The 19766-nt window shown below is 49.3% G+C and overlaps 1 protein-coding gene across 1 annotated transcript in view; it reads right to left on the minus strand.

The window, feature by feature from the left end:
• CACNA2D4 (calcium voltage-gated channel auxiliary subunit alpha2delta 4) overlaps positions 1-19766 on the minus strand; it is a gene marked incomplete at both ends in the record, with an annotated part of 129388 nt that overhangs the window by 22771 nt on the left and 86851 nt on the right. Inside the window, 2 exons of the mRNA XM_080609673.1 lie at positions 1462-1476; positions 2637-2698. Of these exons, the coding sequence (XP_080465799.1) occupies positions 1462-1476; positions 2637-2698 (77 nt within the window). The remainder of the gene's footprint in view (positions 1-1461; positions 1477-2636; positions 2699-19766) is intronic.

Genomic DNA, 19766 nt, shown 5'->3' on the forward strand with positions numbered 1-19766 from the left:
CATGGTATTTTAGATCAGGATTCTTCTCCAGCAGGGATTTTTTGTTGTTGTTGTTGCTGTTGGTTTCTTTATTCTTCAGACAGCTAATGATAAAACAGGATGTGAATGGTGCTCATGTAGCCCAAGGCACCGTCCATTTGTTTCATTTAGGATTTCTGTGTACCGCGCTTGACATGTGTTTCACAACGCTAAACTCAGTGGGGACACAAGGGGTTAAGCGGTGAGTAACAAAGCCCTTCAGGTACTTATTGATTTCATAATTGTTCCAAGTTTGCCATGGCTGTGCCTGTCTGTCTCTTTGTGTTATTTTCGAATGCTATTTTCTCCAGCAGCAGAGGGAAGAAAGCTGACAAGGTGTTGCCATTTCTGTACACGGGGTCCCCTTCCTGCCAGAGGTTTTCTGGGGTCAGGGAAGGACACTGATGTGCTGTGTAGCCTCCTCTCAGCCTGCTGCCCTTTATTTCCTTACAACCTTTATGCATAAACCCCAGACCCCTTTCTGAATGATTCTCAATAACAAGGGGTGAATTTTCCATTTCAAACCACAAGAAGACTGTTACTTTTGGTTAGAATTTGTTTCAGAGGAGGCTTGGAGATGTCCGGGTTTGTTTCAAGCCCTGTGGCTTTGCAATATTGCATGCTCATGCTCCAAATCCAACTGGCTTTTTGAGGCTTCAGGGATGATGGTTTAATAACATCCCTTTACCCACACTTGCAAGCATCATCTCACCCCTTATGAAACAGCATCGTGTTGTTTTGTTTCCCCGGACATATGCATAGGAGTGGCAGTGTACTTCACCCCAAGTGGGTTCCTTCCTTTGGTCATCAGAGAAGTATGGCCACAAAGAACCACTATTATGGCCTTGGGGGATAAGAAATACAGAGTCCAAAGCATGAAAATCAGAACGTAAACCCAGGTGAATCAGAGTGGTTTCCAACAAGAAAAGCCTATATCTCACAGCATCTTCCTCAGCAGTGTGAGGACTGAGTCTTGCTGCTATTGCTCTTCTGAACTGGAGAAGATCCAGCAGTGCCCAGTGCTGGGCTGGCTATGCAGCAGTGGGACCATGGTGGGAAGCCTGGTCTGAGAGCACCAGCAGCTTGCAGGGATCCCCTGAGGTGGGGGAAGAGCTGTTCCTGATCTCCCTGATTGCTCTGAGACCATATCTACTATGTTGTGGGCACAGGTCTCTCCTCAGAGACCAGCTTACTTCACAGCATCTTCCTGCTGTTGGTCAGGTCTCTGAAACGCTGTGACCCAGAGCACTTTGAGCTTTGCCAAAGACATTTAATTACTGTGAAGACAAACACAGCCTACGACAGGTTTGGACCTTCTCCAGTGACTACAGACAAGGGACAGTGCCTATAATATGCTGGCACACAAACAACACAATTACGAAGCAGAGAGCTGTGGTGAGGCCTGCTGGGATGCCTCCCTGTCCCTAGCTTTTGTCTACTTACATCACTGTCATTGGGCTGGGAAACGGGAGGCATAGCATGGACATCCAGAGCGGCACAGCATGCGGTGAAGCGGGAGACAGAAAACAAGATCTGTTAGTCATTCCTCTGTCAAATGGAGGTCACGTCCTCCGGAACCATATGCAGGCTCTTTTTCATACCAGCACCTAGCAGGGCCATGGCTTCCAGGCACATGGCACACAGGCCTCTTTTCAGCTTCTTTAATAAGGCTTCCCGGTTTCACTTAACACCCATGTGGGCTTGTTTGTGTGAGAACTGCCTGGGTATGGCCCTAAGGAGATATTTAAAAATGAAGCTCTCTGCTGATGCACCAGGATATGCTCACACACTTTGCAGAAGTATTTTTAGCTCAGGTTAGGTTTATGTGATATCCCACCTGAGAGGATGCTCCTGCCGCCACGGCCAACTCTCAGCTTCTCCATTCCCCACCTGTGCTCTCTCCCAGCGAGCAGCCTCCTGTCCTTCTGTCTTCTCTGTCATCCCCATCTAATAACAGTTCCCTTTCCTGACAGCAGAGAGACACTTCTGCTGCATGCTGCTTAGGTTCCATCAGTCTCACCCCTCCAATATGACTCCTCAAAAACAAAGCCGGGGGAGAGCCCCTGGGTAGTAAGGGAAAGGAGTTTCACTTTTCCTGCCTGTCAGACCAGGGCAGCTGTTTTAATTATTCCATTTCTTTCAGTCCAGCAAGAGTGTCCAAAATTAGGACACCGCTGAAAGCTCATCCCTGGAGCAAGTGACTTTTACTCTGGCAAGCTGGTAGCATTTTGTTACCGTTACCAAGATAAGAGAGGGCAGTACATTTTTTTTTCACATGCACCCACAATTGCAGATTTCCATGAGGTTTCTGAAAGGCTGAATGAGCACAAACGTATTTCCACAATTAAATGTGTCATATGCAGCAGAGCTAATGCCAGGCCAGGATGCTGACACTGTCAACACAGCATTTTCAGAACAGGCTCACAGCTCACATGGCATTAGTGCCATCAAAGGATTACAGAAATGTGTGACTTCAAACTAATCTACTTCATAAATCTTTTAATATGAATGTCATAAAAGCCTTCATCAAAATGCCATCATATGTGATACAATATAGCATTGACCTAGCTGATGAACAGCATTAAATTGCCTCTCTACATGACTGCTGACACTCCTACCTGTTGCATGGCCATCCAAAACTTGCGTTGGAGCAACTCCAGCTTGATTTGCACACCCACCGCTATAGGAAACAAAAAGGGGGGAGGATGAAAAGAGGAAAGTACTAGAGAGAGAAGGACAAATAAAAGTTAGGAAAGGAGGAGTAAATATTTGCCTGAAGTGATGAGATAGAAATCACAATTGCAACCTGCTTCCAAGTGTGAATGATAAGCAGCGGGGGATCAGTGCTGAGTCAGACTGCCAAGTGAGAGTCAGAGGTTTAACAAGGTAGAGGAAAAGGGGACAGTGTCTGTACTGAGGTACTGACACCTCCCTCCCACTGAACACTACGGAGCTACAAAAAAAATCACAGCAACAAAAAAAGTCCCACCAAAAACCCCAGGGCAGCGAGCGTGTGAACTTTCATCTTTGTCTTTTGTAGATTTGCAGATGTTTCTGATCACCCCAGGCTCAACTCTTGCACAAAACTGCATCAGGCGGAAATCAAGTAGGCTAGTGTGAGGAAGGGGTTCATTCAAAACCCCACCTGTCTCAAGGGCAGACCATAGCAATTTTCATGGCTCCTAAGCCATTACAAAAGCACAGAAATATGAATGCCATTTGATGGAAAGGTGTTGATTAGAAGCAGTGCTTTGCTACGCGGTCCCAGTTGAGTGAACACTGGGCTAAGCAGAAGTGTGTTTCTTAATGAAGTGCGTCCTAATTTCATGGCTTAATTTCTCTTCTATTCCCAGCATCATGTTCCTGAAGTAAGGCATAGCTCCACAGGAGAAGAAACAGTGCAGGGTCTCCCTGACAGAATAACCTAGCTGTCCCCGGGTAGGTTGCCTGCAAACACACATAATAACCAGTGCAGTCGTGCGCAGCCTGGCAGTGTGACAGGAGCAATGGGGCTGTGTGTCAACTAGTTGAATCCAAATGCTCTGCGGGAATTACAGCCTCAAGCAGGACCTTGAAATAGAATATAAAGTGCAAGTGAGGGAGAAAAAGAAGCACAGAGAGGGAAAGTTTGAGCCTTTTTTCACAACCACCAATATCTGGTGGATGAAGTGTTGCTGTTTCTACAGATTTCCTCTGAATTAGCAGGACCTTCAAAGGGGGAACAGATCCTTTAAATCTGAATCATGCTGTGTGGGTGCTTTTAAGTTAACAGTATGATCTGATGCTCTAATTCAGATGGGTATGAATTAAAACTGGAGTATGCAATGGTATATTTTCTTGCAGCATGCACAGAGACCCTGGCACCTGGCATCAGTTCTGCCTTTTATATCAGTGTCCTTGTCACATTCCCACTGCTATTCCATCTTACAAAATCCCATGTATCACAGGTGCATTTATTATCCAGCTCTCCATGCTGTAGACTGAATCTGACTTCCTGTATGTGGGGAAAGGAATGATTTTGTAGAGCTGCCTTGACCTAAACTTTGCAGAACACAAACCAGACAAGACAAAGAATGTAAACAAAGGAGGAAGGATGGGGCTGAGTCTAGCTCAGATGAAGATTCATCAGCTTCAGCAGGGCGATTGCAGGCATGGTTTGGCTTGGTGCCCCTCCTGACAAACAGGCAGCCCATGACAGAAGGCAAATGGTACTGTTGCTGCTGAGACCGATGAGGCCCACGCATCCGATTTGGTATGTAGCTTTAAATAAATTCATCGTTTTCCTTTAACACCATCTCAGGAAAAAGTTATTCCCCTTATCACAGCAGATCACATCAATGGGACTGAGCATTACTCAGGACATGGAGTTTTTATGAGACCTGAAGAGGAGTTGACACCTACATAACTAACCTTGCAATGCAGAGACTTACTCAGTGGCTCATGTTTTTGCCAGTGGGAACATGTAGCCTTAAATTGTTCTTCGAGGTGAGCTTAGCCCCTGATTGCGAATTCTTGCCTCTGCTCAGGAAGCATGAATACCATGTACCAAACCTGGACAGAGCTGCCTGCAACACGAGGAAGGATAGCTCCTGGAGGCTTGTGCTGGTGGCTGGTGGCAGGGACAAAAAGCAAAGTCTCCCAGCTCTCTTTTTCCTCTTTTCACATCACTCACAGCACTCACAGCCATGTCTAACCTGTCCGTGCCATCTGTCAGCAATCCTTGTCCTTTGGATGGGTCAGAGCAAACCCAGGCACGGCTACAGGTTGGGCAGAGAAGAGATTCAGAGCAGCCCTGCAGAGAAGGACTTGGGGGTGTTGGTCGATGAGAAAATGAACATGAGCTGGCTTCAGTGTGCGCTCACAGCCCAGAAAGCCAACTATGTCCTGGGCTGCATCAAAAGGAGCGTGACCAGCAGGTCGAAGGGGGTGATCCTGCCCCTCTACTCTGCTCTCATGAGACCTCACTTGGAGTATTGTGTGCAGTTCTGGTGTCCTCAACATAAAAAAGTCATGGAACTGTTGGAACAAGTCCAGAAGAGGGCCAAGAGGATGATCAGGGGACTGGAGCACCTCCCATATGGAGACAGGCTAAGAAAGTTGGGGCTGTTCAGGCTGGAGAAGAGAAGGCTGTGTGGAGACCTCATAGCAGCCTTCCAGTATCTGAAGGGGGGCTACAAGGGTCCTGGAGAGAGGGACTATTCATCAGGGACTGTAGTGACAGGACAAGGGGTAACGGGTTAAAACTGAAACAGGGGAAGTTTAGATTGGATGTAAGGAAGAAGTTCTTTACTGAGAGGGTGGTGAGGCACTGGAATGGGTTGCCCAGGGAGGTGGTGAATGCTCCATCCTTGGCGGTGTTCAAGGCCAGGTTGGATGAGGCCTTGGGTGACATGGTTTAGTGTGAGGTGTCCCTGCCCATGGCAGGGGGGTTGGAACTAGATAATCTTGAGGTCCTTTCCACCCCTAACTATTCTATGATTCTATGATCTCTGCAGCCCTAACATCTCCGTAGGGCTTGAGCTTACACGTCTTCTGTGCATTAGCCCTTCCTTTCCTTTCCAGTGGTCCAGCACACATTTCTAGCTATTCCCCATGGAGCCATGGTAAGAACTACTCTCCTCCTCACATCATGGCACAGTCTGAAGAGGTCATTGAAAGCAAAGCTGGGACCTATTCTGCCTTGCAGCCAGGTTTGTCTGTTTGGATGGGTACCACACTGGAGGGATTGCTCCATGCTCCTGCCTGGCACCACCACTCCTTGCCAGTTAGTGGGGATTGGCAGCTCATGGCAAGAGCTGTGAGAAACTTTCACACTTTCAGGTGACCTGAGGAAAACACCAGAGCTGAGGGGAAACAGGCCCCAAACACCCTCCCAGTGCTAGTAACAGAGTTGCCTGAGTGCCTTCAGGCTATTGATGAGGCTGGGGAGAAAGAAGGAAACTGGTAATTCAAGCTGAGGCAAGGATGATGCTACAGATCAGGTGAGAGGGAGAAAACTGGACTAAACCCCCCTCTGCTTGTTCCAAAGTACAACTGATCGTTAATGAGCCTTTTTGCTCTGGTGGCAAAGCATATGCTGCAGCAGTGGGAAGATCTGAAGCCTGTGAAATGATGAGTGGCTCTAGTGTGCAGCACAGCAATAACCATGGAGTCCTCAGAGAAACCATGGCTGATAGGTTTATTCCTACCACTGTGCAACTGTAGCATCCCAGCAGGGAAATAAAGCATGTGGACCAGCAATGCTGTGCACCTTGCTTAGTTAGTATCACTTGCTTAGTTAGTATCACTTCATGTCGATGAGCTACCCAGACCTGTGAATGGCTCCCCACCGAACCCAAGCAGTGCCCACTGCACGGCTGCTGCTGTCTTTCTCTGGAATTTTGTGCTGTGATTCCCTGTGGAGATAAGAGCCTTCCCCTCCACCTGTTCATCCCTCTGTTGAGCATGTCTGCCTCATTAGCTCATCCTCTGCTTGTCTCTCTGTCTGCCTTCCCTGGCTTCTCTCTTTGATTGTCCATATGCTGTTCTCATAAGGAGCTTTCCCCAAGATTTAATTCTTGGGCCTGCTGCACAACAAAAAGGTATAACAATCACAAGACCACGTCCTGTAGAGTGCTAATCAAGATTTACCTTGTCATTAACAACCTGTTTTCATGGCAGCTGGTCCAGTAGTTAAACCCTGTGATTCAAATGGAAGAATGCACCACAGCAGCAGAGCAGCCCTGCCCATACTGTCCATTTGCATTCCCCATTTTCTATTTCTGAAATATTCCCATTTTCCCTCTCAAGCCAGCAGGGGAGCTGCCCCACTCAAAATTTTACTTGAACCCCCCTAAAAATTTTACTTAACAATAACTTCCATGCAGCTTAAAATGAACAGAAAGCCCAGACCAAGGGCAGCCTGTTTACAGTACTGGACCTGACAGAAGAGGCAGTTCAGGTGGATCAGCGAAAGAGTAATTCTTGCACATACGAACTACAGTGGTCTTCAGCAAGCTGAAGGAAGGCAAGCAAGAGTCTGATTTGGGAGATTGAGGTGGCTGCAGGAGCCCACAGGAGAGCACAGAGGGAAGCCTGAAAGAGGTAGTGGGCTGGATTTGATGGTACCAATAGGCTGTGTCAGGGAGGGCAGGGGATGCCTTTGTCACTGCGTGGATGTAACCACACCCCAAGCTGGACACCCAGCTGAGCACATCCCCCTGCCACACACCAAATGCAGGGGAATGAATTGTGGGTGCAAACGCTCCTCTCTTTCACCCATTCCCCTTATCCCAACTACCCCCTACCAGCACTCCTCAAGTTTTCTCTGATTCCTCAAGGACATAGACATAGGGTCATGCTGCATCCAAGGAGGGAAGCATTACTGCAGCTGCTGGGGATGCTGGCTGTGGCTGGGCATGATGTGACCAGCCCGAGGTGGGCACTTCTCCGTTAAGTCTCTCTGTCAGACGCACTGCCTCCCCCCACTGTATCTGGAGCACTGGTGGGAAGGGGGTGCCCTGCTCCCAGCCCCCTATGTTTTCCCCCGCTGCTTCCCCTTCACTGCAGCTGCTCACCTCAGCCCTATACAAACCCCAGGGCTCGTCCCTTCTCCTTGTGCTTTTCTCTCTCGGTTTATTGTCATCAGCCATTTACCAGGCAGGAGAGATACGGAGGGAGGGGAGGAGGCATTCAGCTCGGTGCCTCCTCTCATAACCTGTGCCTGACCAATCTGCCTCCCGAGGGGCTGTGGGGAGCTCCCCCCACCCTGGCATCTCCTTACCCCTTCGTGAGTCCCTTGGCTCCCGCAGAGGGATGGAGGCAAGGGGAGGAGGGGGAGAGAGGGACTGACAGCAACTGCCCTTTCTCCAGGATGGGTTGAGAGACACCAGAATCTCCCGAGCTCCTTCCTCTGGGTGTTGCGGAGCAGACCCTGCCTGCCTGGCGGGGTGACTCCTCTGCACTGTCTGTGCGCGCTCCTGTGCGTGTGCTGCTGCCATCGCAGATGTACCCCCAGCTGCCACTTCGCTGCGCGCAGTCTCTCCCTCTCCCGTCTCTTTTTCCTTCTCCCCCTGTTTATTATTTACGGAGGATTACAGTTCCTTTCCCACGCTGCCATCTCGCCGTGAGGTTCCTCTGCCCTCCAGGTGTGGCGAGCGGCTGGCTAGGAGGGGTTCCTGACAGCTAGGGTCCCTCGAGAGCCCAGCCGGCAACGGAGGCACTTTCTGCTGAATTTGCTCTGGGATTGTACCGGGTTCGCTGACAGAGCTGTCCTTCTCACAGGAGGATCCAGCCCAGCCCCAGAGAGGTAAGTAAAGACGACTCTTTTGCATTTCCCCCCCCATTCCCCAGCTATGTGAGAGCAGTGGAGCTGCCCTCACGAACCGGCTTCCCTGGGGAGGAGAGTGGCGGTCAGGGGCAGCGCTGTCTGCCAGGCGGCACAGTGCAGGAGTCCGGGTTGTGTGAGGCTGGCAGGCAGAGGTCTTCCCGATAAGGCAGAACGACAACCCTGCCGCAGAGGCTGCTGGTACTGGTTCCAGTCCGGTTTCAGTGCGGGCAGCTGGGAGCAACTTCTCCCAGCTGTGAATGGCACCAGCCCAGCTGCAGCTTTGAGGCTTGGTCCTGTGGCCACTGGGAACCGGGCAGCTCCCCTGAGCCTTGGCTTTTGCTCCCCTGAGCCTTGGCTTTTGTTCCCCTTCCTTATGTCTATGAGAGGGGTGAGCATATGAGCTGCAGCTCAACTGACCCATGGTGGCTTTGCCGGGCATCATTTTGGTCTCAGCTGTCTTAGTAAGAACAACCTAAAATGGAGAAGTGAGGACCAAAACTGAACAGGTCTAGCACTCAGCACCCAGCTTTAGGATTGAGAGGGGGTCTTTATGTGTGTATGAGCATGTACAGTTTCGCACACAAAGCTCACAGACACAACCACAGGATGTGAAGTGAAGGATGCCATATCACAAGTAGAGCCAAAAATAAGACCCCAGTTGCTTCGGGCATCCCTGCAGGCTGACCCTGCGATTTCTGAACTTTTGGGCGGAAAGCACAGCACCGGGGGGGGGGGGGGGGGGGGGGCGAAAAAGCACAGAGAAACTTCACAGCCTTTTCCAGTCCTGCCTGGGAGGAAAGGGGGAGAATGAGGTCCTGAATGAGTTGATGTGAAGCCCCCTATGCATAAGGGTATATATGTGTTAGTGTGTGTGTGCATATATACACGTGTGCGTATATACACATGCACAGACACGTGCACACATACATCCCATACAGGGCATTCTGCCTGCCCCCCCTTCTCCCTCTGCCTGCTCAGTTTATTACTGCCACTGCATCTCATGCTAATTAAGAGAGACATGTAAAAGCCGAGCTTTCCTGGTCTGGGGAGAGAGGATGTTTGAAGCTGTTACTCCAATCAGGTCATGGCTGAGCCGGGCCCCAGGTCCACCATGTGGAATGTCAGGTAGCCTGAATGTGCCACATCCAGAGCATCCCTGATGGCAACTGCAGGGTCCAGCACTGCTCTTCTGCCAGTGCCTGATCTGCCACCCAAGGATGGAGGGAAAAATGAAGATCTCATATGGGGAAGGGCTGGAGCAGATGCTATTGCAGGGTTTAAAGAAGCAAACCCTTAAAAGACTGGGGAACCCTTAAAGGCACACAGGGACCTGTCATAAAGCACAAGGCATTTCTAGCAGTGAGGAGGGGGGGGTGCCCTTCCAGAATTGCAGATCATTTTTCTGCTGATCTTTATTGCTCAGGTCTGTTGGAGGTGGGGGGTGGATCTTCCTGTAACTGCTGTTTGCAAACAACATTTGCAAGGGAATTATTCCACATGAGCGGAAGGCTTGCGGGAGTTGTCTCCCCATCAGACATCAGTGCAGCCTCTGTTAGTGTGTCTTTCTTGCTCAGCTGGAGGAATTATGGTAAATCCTGAGCAAAGGGGCTGTTTGCAAAGAGAAAGGGGGGAAGCCTTCTTATGTAATTTTTATGCCAGATCATAGCTTTACCCTTGCCTTCAGCAAAGTGAATGCCACATGCTAGCAAGGTGCTTGGATATCTTCATGAGCCACTCCAGCTTCCTGCCCTTCGTCTAAGCCTGATGCAGAAAGGATTTTCTAGGCTTTTCAGCATCACAGAAGCCTGGTGAAGACAGACCTGTGACTTGATGCAGCAGGGAGGACCAGCAGCAGCACAGGGCCATGAGGATACTTGGACGGGAGCACCCAGTAGAGGCTGGAACAGGATAGGGACAGGCTCAAGCCTGTGGGAGAGCATTTCAGGGCAGTTCTTCGGTGACTCTTCAGAACTTGCCTGTTGCTGATTCAAAAGAGAGCACAAGTAGTTTCCTTTACTTGCCATGTTTGGTTACAAGCAGCTGCTTACACCACTTGACATCTGTCCCAGCCTGGGTGGCTCAAACAGTAATTCAAATGACCATACTGGGATGCTCCTGGTAACGCTCCAGAGTGCCACACCACTGACACACTGCAGTTCTCAGTGGGAAGGAGCTGGAGTCCTGGGCTGTTTCTGTGTCTACCGCATGGAAATACCTTGTAACACATAACCTTACTATTGGCTTTACCAAAATGCTGGCTCACAAAAATGCTTTGTGTGGCTGAGGGTATCCTAATAGCAAGAAGAAGTATTTTTTTCTATAAACCAGTTCAGTTAACAGGCTGGAGAAATGGAAGGTCAAGTTACTTCACCTGTGAGGGGTTGGTTTATGTGGAATACAGTTTTATTCACATCACGAAACCAACCAGTTGAAAGTCAGGAGATGTCAGGATTGGGGGCAGCATGCCATCTGCACTGGGTTGCAGCCCTGACTGGTAGGATCACAGGCTGTATTTCCATAAGCTGCCTCATTCAGGGCATCAGCTACATGCTGCTTGGGGAGTGAAGCAAAGGGCTGCTACTGATTTTTTAGTACTGCAAAGTGTGTGCCTGTTTTATTTGTTTACTGCCTGCCATCCAAGCCCTGCAGGCAATACATCATTATTCATTGTCTTGTGGAGTTCTGAAGATGTTCACTGCTACAGTCGCTTCATAGCTGATGATAGAGAATTTATGTTCCTGATAAGGCAGACAGAATAGTTGTTTTCCTTGCTTTTGAAGGGAAAAAAGGGAAAAAAGACTCCCCCTTTAGCCACATGGGGAAGGAGCAGAAGGTGCATGACTGGCGCTTGGGGTATCTCGGCTCTTGGTGTCATTGAGTTCTTGAGACCATACCAGTTTGCTGGCTAAGCTGCCAGGATTTTGGAAAGCAGTTGTGAATGCTCAGCAGTTCTGCAAAATGGCCCCTAGGGTCTCATGTTGGGCACCCGCAAAATTAGGAATGGACAGACTGTGGCCACGTGCCAAAACTGTGGTTTAATATTTAATGCTGACCACATAAAAATGGCCTTATTTATTACAATAACCTCATTGTTAGCTGGAGTATCGGTGTGCCCTTTGCACTGAGTATGGGACAGGATCCTGTGAAAAAAAGAAATAGTACTTTTGGGTAAGTAAAGGCTGTGTTGTAATGTGTACATGCAAGCGGCTGAATTAAGGTTGTGCAGGTATTAACTCACATTTAAGTGCTTGGCTTTGCAAGCCAAATGGCATATTTTATCATATGGCAATTTGGTTTTAAAAATGAAAATGACACCTTCTTAATTCTTCTTTTATGAATGGGAAAACAACAGACTTCCTGTTATTTATACACTGCAACATCCCACACCTCACCACAGGAAGGACAGAGACTTAAACGTACAGCTGATTCATACAAGTCTGAACTTCATGGCCAACTGCAAGCAAAGGCTGTTACTTTAAAGGCAGGCCCTGCTATCATGCTCCTCTTCACTCCAAGGAGACTGGGAAATTGCGTTCCCCATGGACCATGCTATCACACAAGGAATAAAATAGTAGGACCACATACTGAGTCTGGAGATGTTAGAAGCAGCTTGGGCTCTCTTTCCGCTCCTGGTGAAGCTCTCTGCTGCTGGTGCTCCCCAAAGCAGGGCATGCTGCTGCTGTGATTTTGCCGCAACATACCTGTTGGTGGTAGAGGGGCTGAAGGTGAGCCCTGCTCCCCATCCTACTTGCATTGATTTTGATGGGATGTGAATGTTGCCTTCTCTTCTGTGGCTACAAACCTTCCAGAAAACTAAAGTCACATCAGTTTTGAAGACCTTCCCCAGACTCACAAGCTCTGCAGCATGGGGCTGTGATCTGTTTGCTAACCCAGATGCATCCAAGGATCTTGGCTGGAGGTCTGGGTTGTGAGAGTGTCACCACATCTTGTTGAGCTATGGGCAATGTTCCCAGCTTGTGAAGAGTATAAATATGTCCCAGAGAGCCTCAGGCACCCCTGGAGCTTCAGGCCTGGACCCCATGAAGTTTGTGTGGACTTTGCAGGGATGCCCCTCTTGGATACTCTAGGAAGGTGATAGTGGGGTGATGGGGAAGCAGAAGAGAACCACAGTGACAATCAAGCAGATCTGTGCAACTCACTAAGGCAGAAAAAGGTCTCCTTCAGAGTCCGGTATAAATGCATCATGGGTGAACAATGATACTCAGCCTTTCCTTGGGAGGTTTGCCAGGAGCTCTGTGTGTGCTAGGACACTGATCTCCTTATGACAAGAGCAGAGAGGATTTAATTCTAGCATGTTGTGCTCTTCCCACCCTGCTGTGCATTCATGGATGATCCCTGCCCCTGTGTACATGCCCAGGGCACAGAACTGTGAGGTGAGACAACAGTGATGTTCTTCCTTTGACCCACTGTTTGTTCTACCTCCTCTCTCTCCTCCTGCTCCAACTGCTGAAGTGGCAAGTCACTACCCTTGCAGCCAATGGTCTCATTCTGAGAGGCTGGCAGCTAGAGAAGCACAGCCAAAGTGCTGGATGAGGAAGATGGGGAGGAACTCTCTCTCAGCAGCTTAGGTGGCAGCAGTTCCCCATCACTTTGGCTTCTCTACCAGAAGCAAAAGTAACAGAAGTCAAGCGCTAGGAATGCTAGTGAGCTTGAAGTCCTGGTGTATTTCAGAATAGAGGCTATGAAAAAAGGCAAAGCCAGTTCTTGGGCTAATGCAGACATGAATGATGGCAAACAAGCAGGTGTGGGACATTTTCTGTGCACGGGAGCTTGCAGAAGCTCTCCTGATTCTAGGAATAAGGAAACAAAAGGAGAAAGGTTTACGGCTGAAGTGCCTTGGCTCCCGTAAGTTGTGACAGGGGTTTCTTGGTATTGATCTGGAAGTCTCTTGATTTGGCAGTCTGGCTGTGCTGTTTGACAGACATCTGGCCTAGCACTCTGGGGACAGAACCGTGAACTGAGAGCTACATTGATAAAAACCCCTACATTTTCCTATCTTGCTGCTAAACTGATGCACCTCCATCTATTATTTTATCCATGTAAATGTATCTCAGACAAGCTGGCACCTTCCCTCTTACGGATCTGCTGCATCCTTTGCCCCTAATACGAGACCCAGGGAAGGTACTGGGTCATGCCAAAATTTCTGAGCCCTCAGAGAATCCTTCACAAATGTGGGCTTATACATACCCTTCTTCTTGAATAGCACCCACTTATGAAAGATTACTTTGGGATTCAGAGCACCATCCAACTAAGTGCGGAAAATACCTGTGTGTAGGCTGGGGAGGGGAATGAGAATCACAGAATCGGGATTCTCCTACTAAGCTGCATTCTCTGCCTGGAGCTCTCCCTGGGTTGTGCCACTCACCCACACCCCCAGGGCAGGCCTGTCAGAAGGGTGGGAGCAGCATGTTACATGACAGTGAAGGATGCTCATGGGGTGTAAAGGAGGAACTGGGAGCAGAAGGGTTCCTCCCTCAGACCTGCTGCGTCAGGAATGGCTGCAGTCCTTCTGTCGAGAGGCTGAGTGCAAGGATTAAAGGCCTGAGCTACTACTGACCATGGGATTAACCCCTGTAGGAAATTAAAGTTGTAGAGAAGGCTCTTCACAGCTGAGAGAAAGAGAAAAACTGGAATCTGGATTAGAATTGGCAGGGCTGGTGACAAGCCACCACCCACAGCCAACTGTTCCTGGCTGGATCAGAAAATGTTATCTCAGCCTTCATGTAGAACCCCCCTCCACATCTCACTCGGTTACCAATTTTTGCCAACAGTGTGAGAAGAACAAAAACATCACTCTGTAACAAGAAAAAGAGAAGGAAACTGGGTAGCCAGCTCACGTGTCCCTCCTCTGAGCCCCTCTCCCACTCGCTCACCCGCTTCCCTTCTCAGCTGCCTCCGTTTTGCATGGAGGAAACACGCACGTGGTCTGTTGCATTCAATAATACTTGGAGAAGATGCTGGCACACACATGGCTGGATTTCTTCCTGTCAACTGCCCCCTCAGCTCTCCTCCTGCTGCTGCTCTGGGCCTCCTCCATATGCCACACTCTTACTGCACTGGGACTTTCCTGTCACTCCCGTGCTGGATATCCCAGTCTCCCCACCTGCTTCTACAGCTTCCCAAGGAATCCCACTTCTCCACAGCAATCTGGGTCTTTCTCATCAGTGATATCCATCCTGGCTCCCCTTCAGCAGCTCTGTGTTTTCTCAGAGGGTTTGATGATGCTTGATGCCCTTGGTATTTCCAGCCCCTCCGACATCTCCCAGTCTCATTATCGTGCATTGGTCAGGCTCGGGATGCAAATAATGTTTCCCAGCTAAGGTACAGGATGAAGAATCAACAAACCTGGCTTCTCTCCTGATTTTGCCACAGGCCTGTCAGGAAACTTTGGGAAAGCCTAGCCAAACCTCCTTCATTCTGTGTTACTTCGGAAAGCCCTACAAATCATCTGTGCTGGACAGGAGAGCGTTTAGAAGCCCACGTGATCCAGTCCAAGCACTGCACTTGATGACTTCAAAAATCCTGAGTGAGGAACTAATGTGAGCTCTTCAAGAAGTATGAAAAGCTAGGCAGCTGAAATTTCAGCCAGCCAAACTCAGCAGCCGTTTTTACGTCTGTGATAGTTCACCCCTCCATAAAATGGAATAAAGCTGATCTTTCTTAGAGGGGGCTTGGGGAGGAAACTTAGCAGTGATTGATCACTGCAAGTCAGATGGCATCATTTCTCCTGCAGCTGAGCTTCTAGTATGAATTTAAAATGTGCTTTGCACTGATCGTGACGGCACAACACTAACGAATCTTGAACACACGTGTTAATAAATCAGCAACCGCTGGAAATGAAGCCCCCAGCTATTTAGCTTAGAAGCTTACTGGGACAGTGACACATGCTGCATGTTTCTACAGTTCTGCTGAGCTTGGCTGCCACCTCTGGGTACTTCTGCAGTCCAATTAGACCACAAATGAGGAGCTGCCACTGAGACAAATGGTCAACAATTTGCACGACTGACTTAGGTCTGCTGGGGGACCAAGAACAGGCCAAGATCATCTCCATGCCACCTAAGCCCACTTGGGGTATTGTCAGGAGCACGACTCCCCACTAGGACTCATCAGCCAGGTTACTTCATGAATTTCCAATTGCTGTAATCAGACCACATGGCTGATGTGTCTCCGTGCCCTCTGTGACTCTTGTCCCCAAAGGGCTCCTGAAGAAACAAACACAGAACAACATGCTTTAGTCACCGGGTGCAACGGTACCACTATCCTCCTCCATTATGGAGTGATGGTAATAAAACAGGAATCCTAAAAGCAACAAGGAAATGTGAGGGGAGAAAGGTAATATCCTTGAAGTGTCCTCCATGCCCTCCATCACCCCGCTGCTTTTCTGGTAAAGGCTAAAGCAATACAGCATTGGAAAGGGAAAAAGGACTTTGCCAACATTCTGCAAGGAGAGTGTGGGGGAGGGATGAATGTCTGCATGTACTTCCTGATAATTTATCACTGGCATCTGTTGCAGCCTCTGTTACCTACCCTTTTGTAATATAGGTCACCCACATGCCCTGCCAATGCTCATAAGCCAGGCTGTTAACGGAGTCTGATCCCTGAGCCATGATCCAAGGGTTAGTGCCAAGTACTCAGAGAGATAATCAGAGACAGAGGTTGCTGGGATCTGGTTTTGACCATGGCTCATCCTAGTGACACAGTCACCTGTCTCTGTAGCCTCAGTGTCCCCGTCTGGAAAATGGGATAGCTTTATCCACCAATCTAGACAGAGGCACTATAGGCTGTGACCCCAGCCTTCCTTCTGGGGGTCATTACATACAAAGTAACACCACCTACAACTACAGTAAGAGCCATTTCTAGAGCAGATGGAAGGTGCCACAGAATTGGGAAGCATTACTAAAGCAGTATGTGGATGCAGTAAACCAAATCCCTCCCCACCCTCATAGCATGATCCTTGGGACCCTATTTATGAAAGCTAAGGCTTTAGATTGTCACTGCAAACATTACTGGTGCCTGGGCAGGGAGTAGGGAAGCACAAGACAGGGATAGTGGCTGCTGTAGCTTTTATGCCCTGGCAAGTGCTGCAGAGTCATTATAATATCCTCCGTCTCCATCCCCCCCTCCTCCCCAGCAGTAAAGTTTCCTGTTCAAGCTAATTAGGGGAATCCTCATTAGAGAGTCCTCTAGAGTCTGACAGCAGGCCAAATGTCCAAGTGGCACTTCAGCTCAGTGTATTTTTGGCCTCTGGAGACCATGGGCCAGAAATGGATGATTTCATTCTGTTGCTTTGAGCTGAAACTATAAAAGTTGTCTTCTACTGTCCTATATCAAATAGCAAGAAGAAAAGTCTATCACCAGCCCCACAGGCTACCCTGTTCCTTTCTCCAGAATCTGGAAAAAAGACTTAACTCCAAGCATGTGGAAGAAAGCTCTGGATACCATGTCCCATGTGACACGGCATTCAGCAGACGTGTTGCTCTAGGGAGAAGGAACTATCTAGTATGCCCAGAAGAAAGACTAATGCCTGATTTGTGGAGCCCTTGAGTGACTTCAGAGTATTCAGAGCTGCAGCAATGCTGATCAGCCTTGAGCCCCCAAAACCCAGGCCATGACATGCTAGTTCAGTGCCTCTCCCCCTGGGCTGGGGGTGTATGGGGGGCACTCCTAGGTCTGGCAGAGTCCTCACTGCTGGAAAAGTCCCTGGCTGTCAGGCTAAAAGCAGCCAGACAGATCTGGTGGTGCTTGGACAGCCTTGAGGTGTGGGCAGATGTTAGTTGCCCCAGGACTACGGGGTTCCCAATGCCGCATTGGCAGTGAGCACAGCTGGCCTGTGGGGAGCAGAAGGCGTGTCTTGGGCCACAGTAAACCAGCTAATTAAGTCAGAATTCAAGACAAATCAGATAAAAACCTCTAAAAAAGGAACTCAGAAATCCTCTCTGCCACCTTGCTCTCTCCTGGCTGCAGAATAGTAATTACTAAGGGTCTAAAGTGCTTATGGTCAATAGATGTGTGAGAGAAACTGGGGTTTTTTGGATCCTGGGAATTAAAATTTCTCCATAAACATACTACGTCAAGGTATAAATGCAGAAGCTCATTGCCCTTGTACTTTGGCAGCCAGGAACCTCTACCTATTCCGAATCTACTGCGCTGCCACCTGAGCATGTGCTATGCGTGGAGAAGCAGACAGTTCTGTGCAAGACGTGGATGTTGATAAATACAGGTTACAGAAGAGCCCCCAGTACATGTGCATGCCCAACTGTGCACACATTTGTAAACATAAGTTAGACTGGTGACTATATCTGCATACATATATGAAGATAGTTGTGTTTAAGTCTTAGAAACATGTGTATGAGTGCACAAAGGGTGACGGCTACCTGTGTGGGGCGGGAGCGATGTGTTTATGTGACATGTTTTAAAATTATCTTGGGTTTATCAAGGCGCCTCCATCTTTGTGCATGTTGCAGCGCAGGAGACAGCAGTAAAGCCTGAACAGGTGTTAATCACTATGCACTGTAATAAATTCTAAACATAGGGAAAGGGCTTATTTATACACGGCTGCTCCTCCCACCCTGCGCTCTGTGCTTGAGCCTTGGCGCTGCCTCAGAGAAAGAGGCGCCCGTGAGGTGCCAGGAATGACTGCAAGAGCTGGACTTGCCCTGGCAGAGCAGGAGCTAGGGGTAGAAACCCTGACCCCATCCTCACACCTGGGTGTGCCCATCCTGCTTTCAGCCCCAAACTGTCGCCTGGGGATGGCGTGGCTGGATTGCACAGAGCAGCGAGAGGGGTTGGGGAGACACCAGCCCCTGGCATAAGCAGGGACCTGGGCTGAGGGGAGACCACGGAGCGAAGCCGTGTCACGAAGCACCTAAAGAAGCTGGTTTTTTTCTTTTAAAAGAAAAAAAGGCTTAGCCCCCCTGATTGGAGCTGAGCCAGCTGATACAGATGGGGTGTTACAAAACAGAGCCAAAAGGCAAGAGCGCAAGGAACAGAGCTATCTATAACCCTGACAAAGTTAGATGGAGTGAAGGTGGGGAAGAGGGAAAGGCAGAGTGTGGCAGGCAGCCCCTGATGCTGACAGTGAGGACTCGATCGTTCGGCAATGGGATTTGGAGCTGATCAGCTCCCGCTATCCAGCAGGCAGATAAGGCTCTGTGGCTGTCAGCTTAACTCTGCCGTTTATTCCTGTGCTGTAGGGAGTTAAATAGAGCACACGGAAAGCCTGCTGCCGGGAGTGAAAGTCAAGGAGGGAGAGGAAAGGAAGAGGCAGTAACTGGGCAGTGCCTGGGGAGTCGGGTGGAAGTGGCTGTGGACAGAGCCCCTCCAGGTAAGTGCTTGTGGCTTTTCATCCTTGTCGCTACTGAAAGCTGGGGACAGGAGACTTCAGGGGTGGCATTTAGGATGGAGACATTGATATGGGGGAGGCTGAAAGTCTCCTTCCCAGCCAGGGTGAATGCAAGCAGCGAATGGGAACAGCTATTTGCTGTGGCTTCTCCTTCAGTGGGAACTGCAGGGAAAGGGCTCAAGCTCAGTTTGGGGAGCTGGGGGTTGCAGCGACTGGTTTCGGTTCTGTGAGGAGCATTCATCTATTTGGTGTGTTGGCATTTGGGTAAATGATCTAAATAGCCTTGCAGAATGTACGAGTCCAGGCACTGAGCCTGCTCATCTTTCTCATCAAGATGCTAATTTAAATATTTCCTAGCGGTTTACTTTTCCATATAAAATAAATCATTCCTGGGAGCCTGGGGGAGGGCAAGCAGCTGGCACGTGTGTGAGGAGGGTGTCCCGGTGGGAGTGCTGCACCCAGCTAAAATGATGGCTGTGGATGTTGTCAGAGCCCCTCAGAGAGGGTGGAGGATTATGTATTTCTGTACTCTGGTTGAAACGTGTCCATCCAACTGCTGCTGTGACTGTGGGTGGTACATCTGAGAGCAAGCAGGGGGACAGGAGGGTCTGTGGTGTTTCCCTTTCTCCTGCTTGCCTGTATCCAAAAAGGAAGCGGGAGGGAAGTTGGAACCTGTTGTCAGTCGGCTATTGTCAGGGGAGAGTTTATGGTCTTTGGGTTTCTAATTAGTCTGAGCATTTTCCCTTCTCCTAATTAAGATGCAATTCCTCTCTTATCAACACTCCCACTCAGCCTCCCCTGCCCCAGGTCCTCCCTTCTCCTTTGAGGCTCCCTTGCTTGCTCTTTAGCTCCTGCAGTTGCTGCAGTGCGAAATCCCCAAGCTGAAGCTGTGCTCTGCTCAGCCCTGCTCCAGCCACCACATCCATTTTACCTTGAAACAGAAAGGAAGTACTAGTAGGGAATAGAGGGCAGTGGAGAAGTGGCTTGGCAGCCACTGGTACCCAGACCTCGATGAGCCTGAGCTGTGCATCAGAGAGAGGATGGATAGGTTGTACCACCTCTGTGAAGGCAAGAGGG

The sequence above is a fragment of the Psittacula echo genome (genome assembly GCF_963264785.1).
Source record: "Psittacula echo genome assembly, chromosome: 1".
NCBI classification, from domain to species: domain Eukaryota; kingdom Metazoa; phylum Chordata; class Aves; order Psittaciformes; family Psittacidae; genus Psittacula; species Psittacula echo.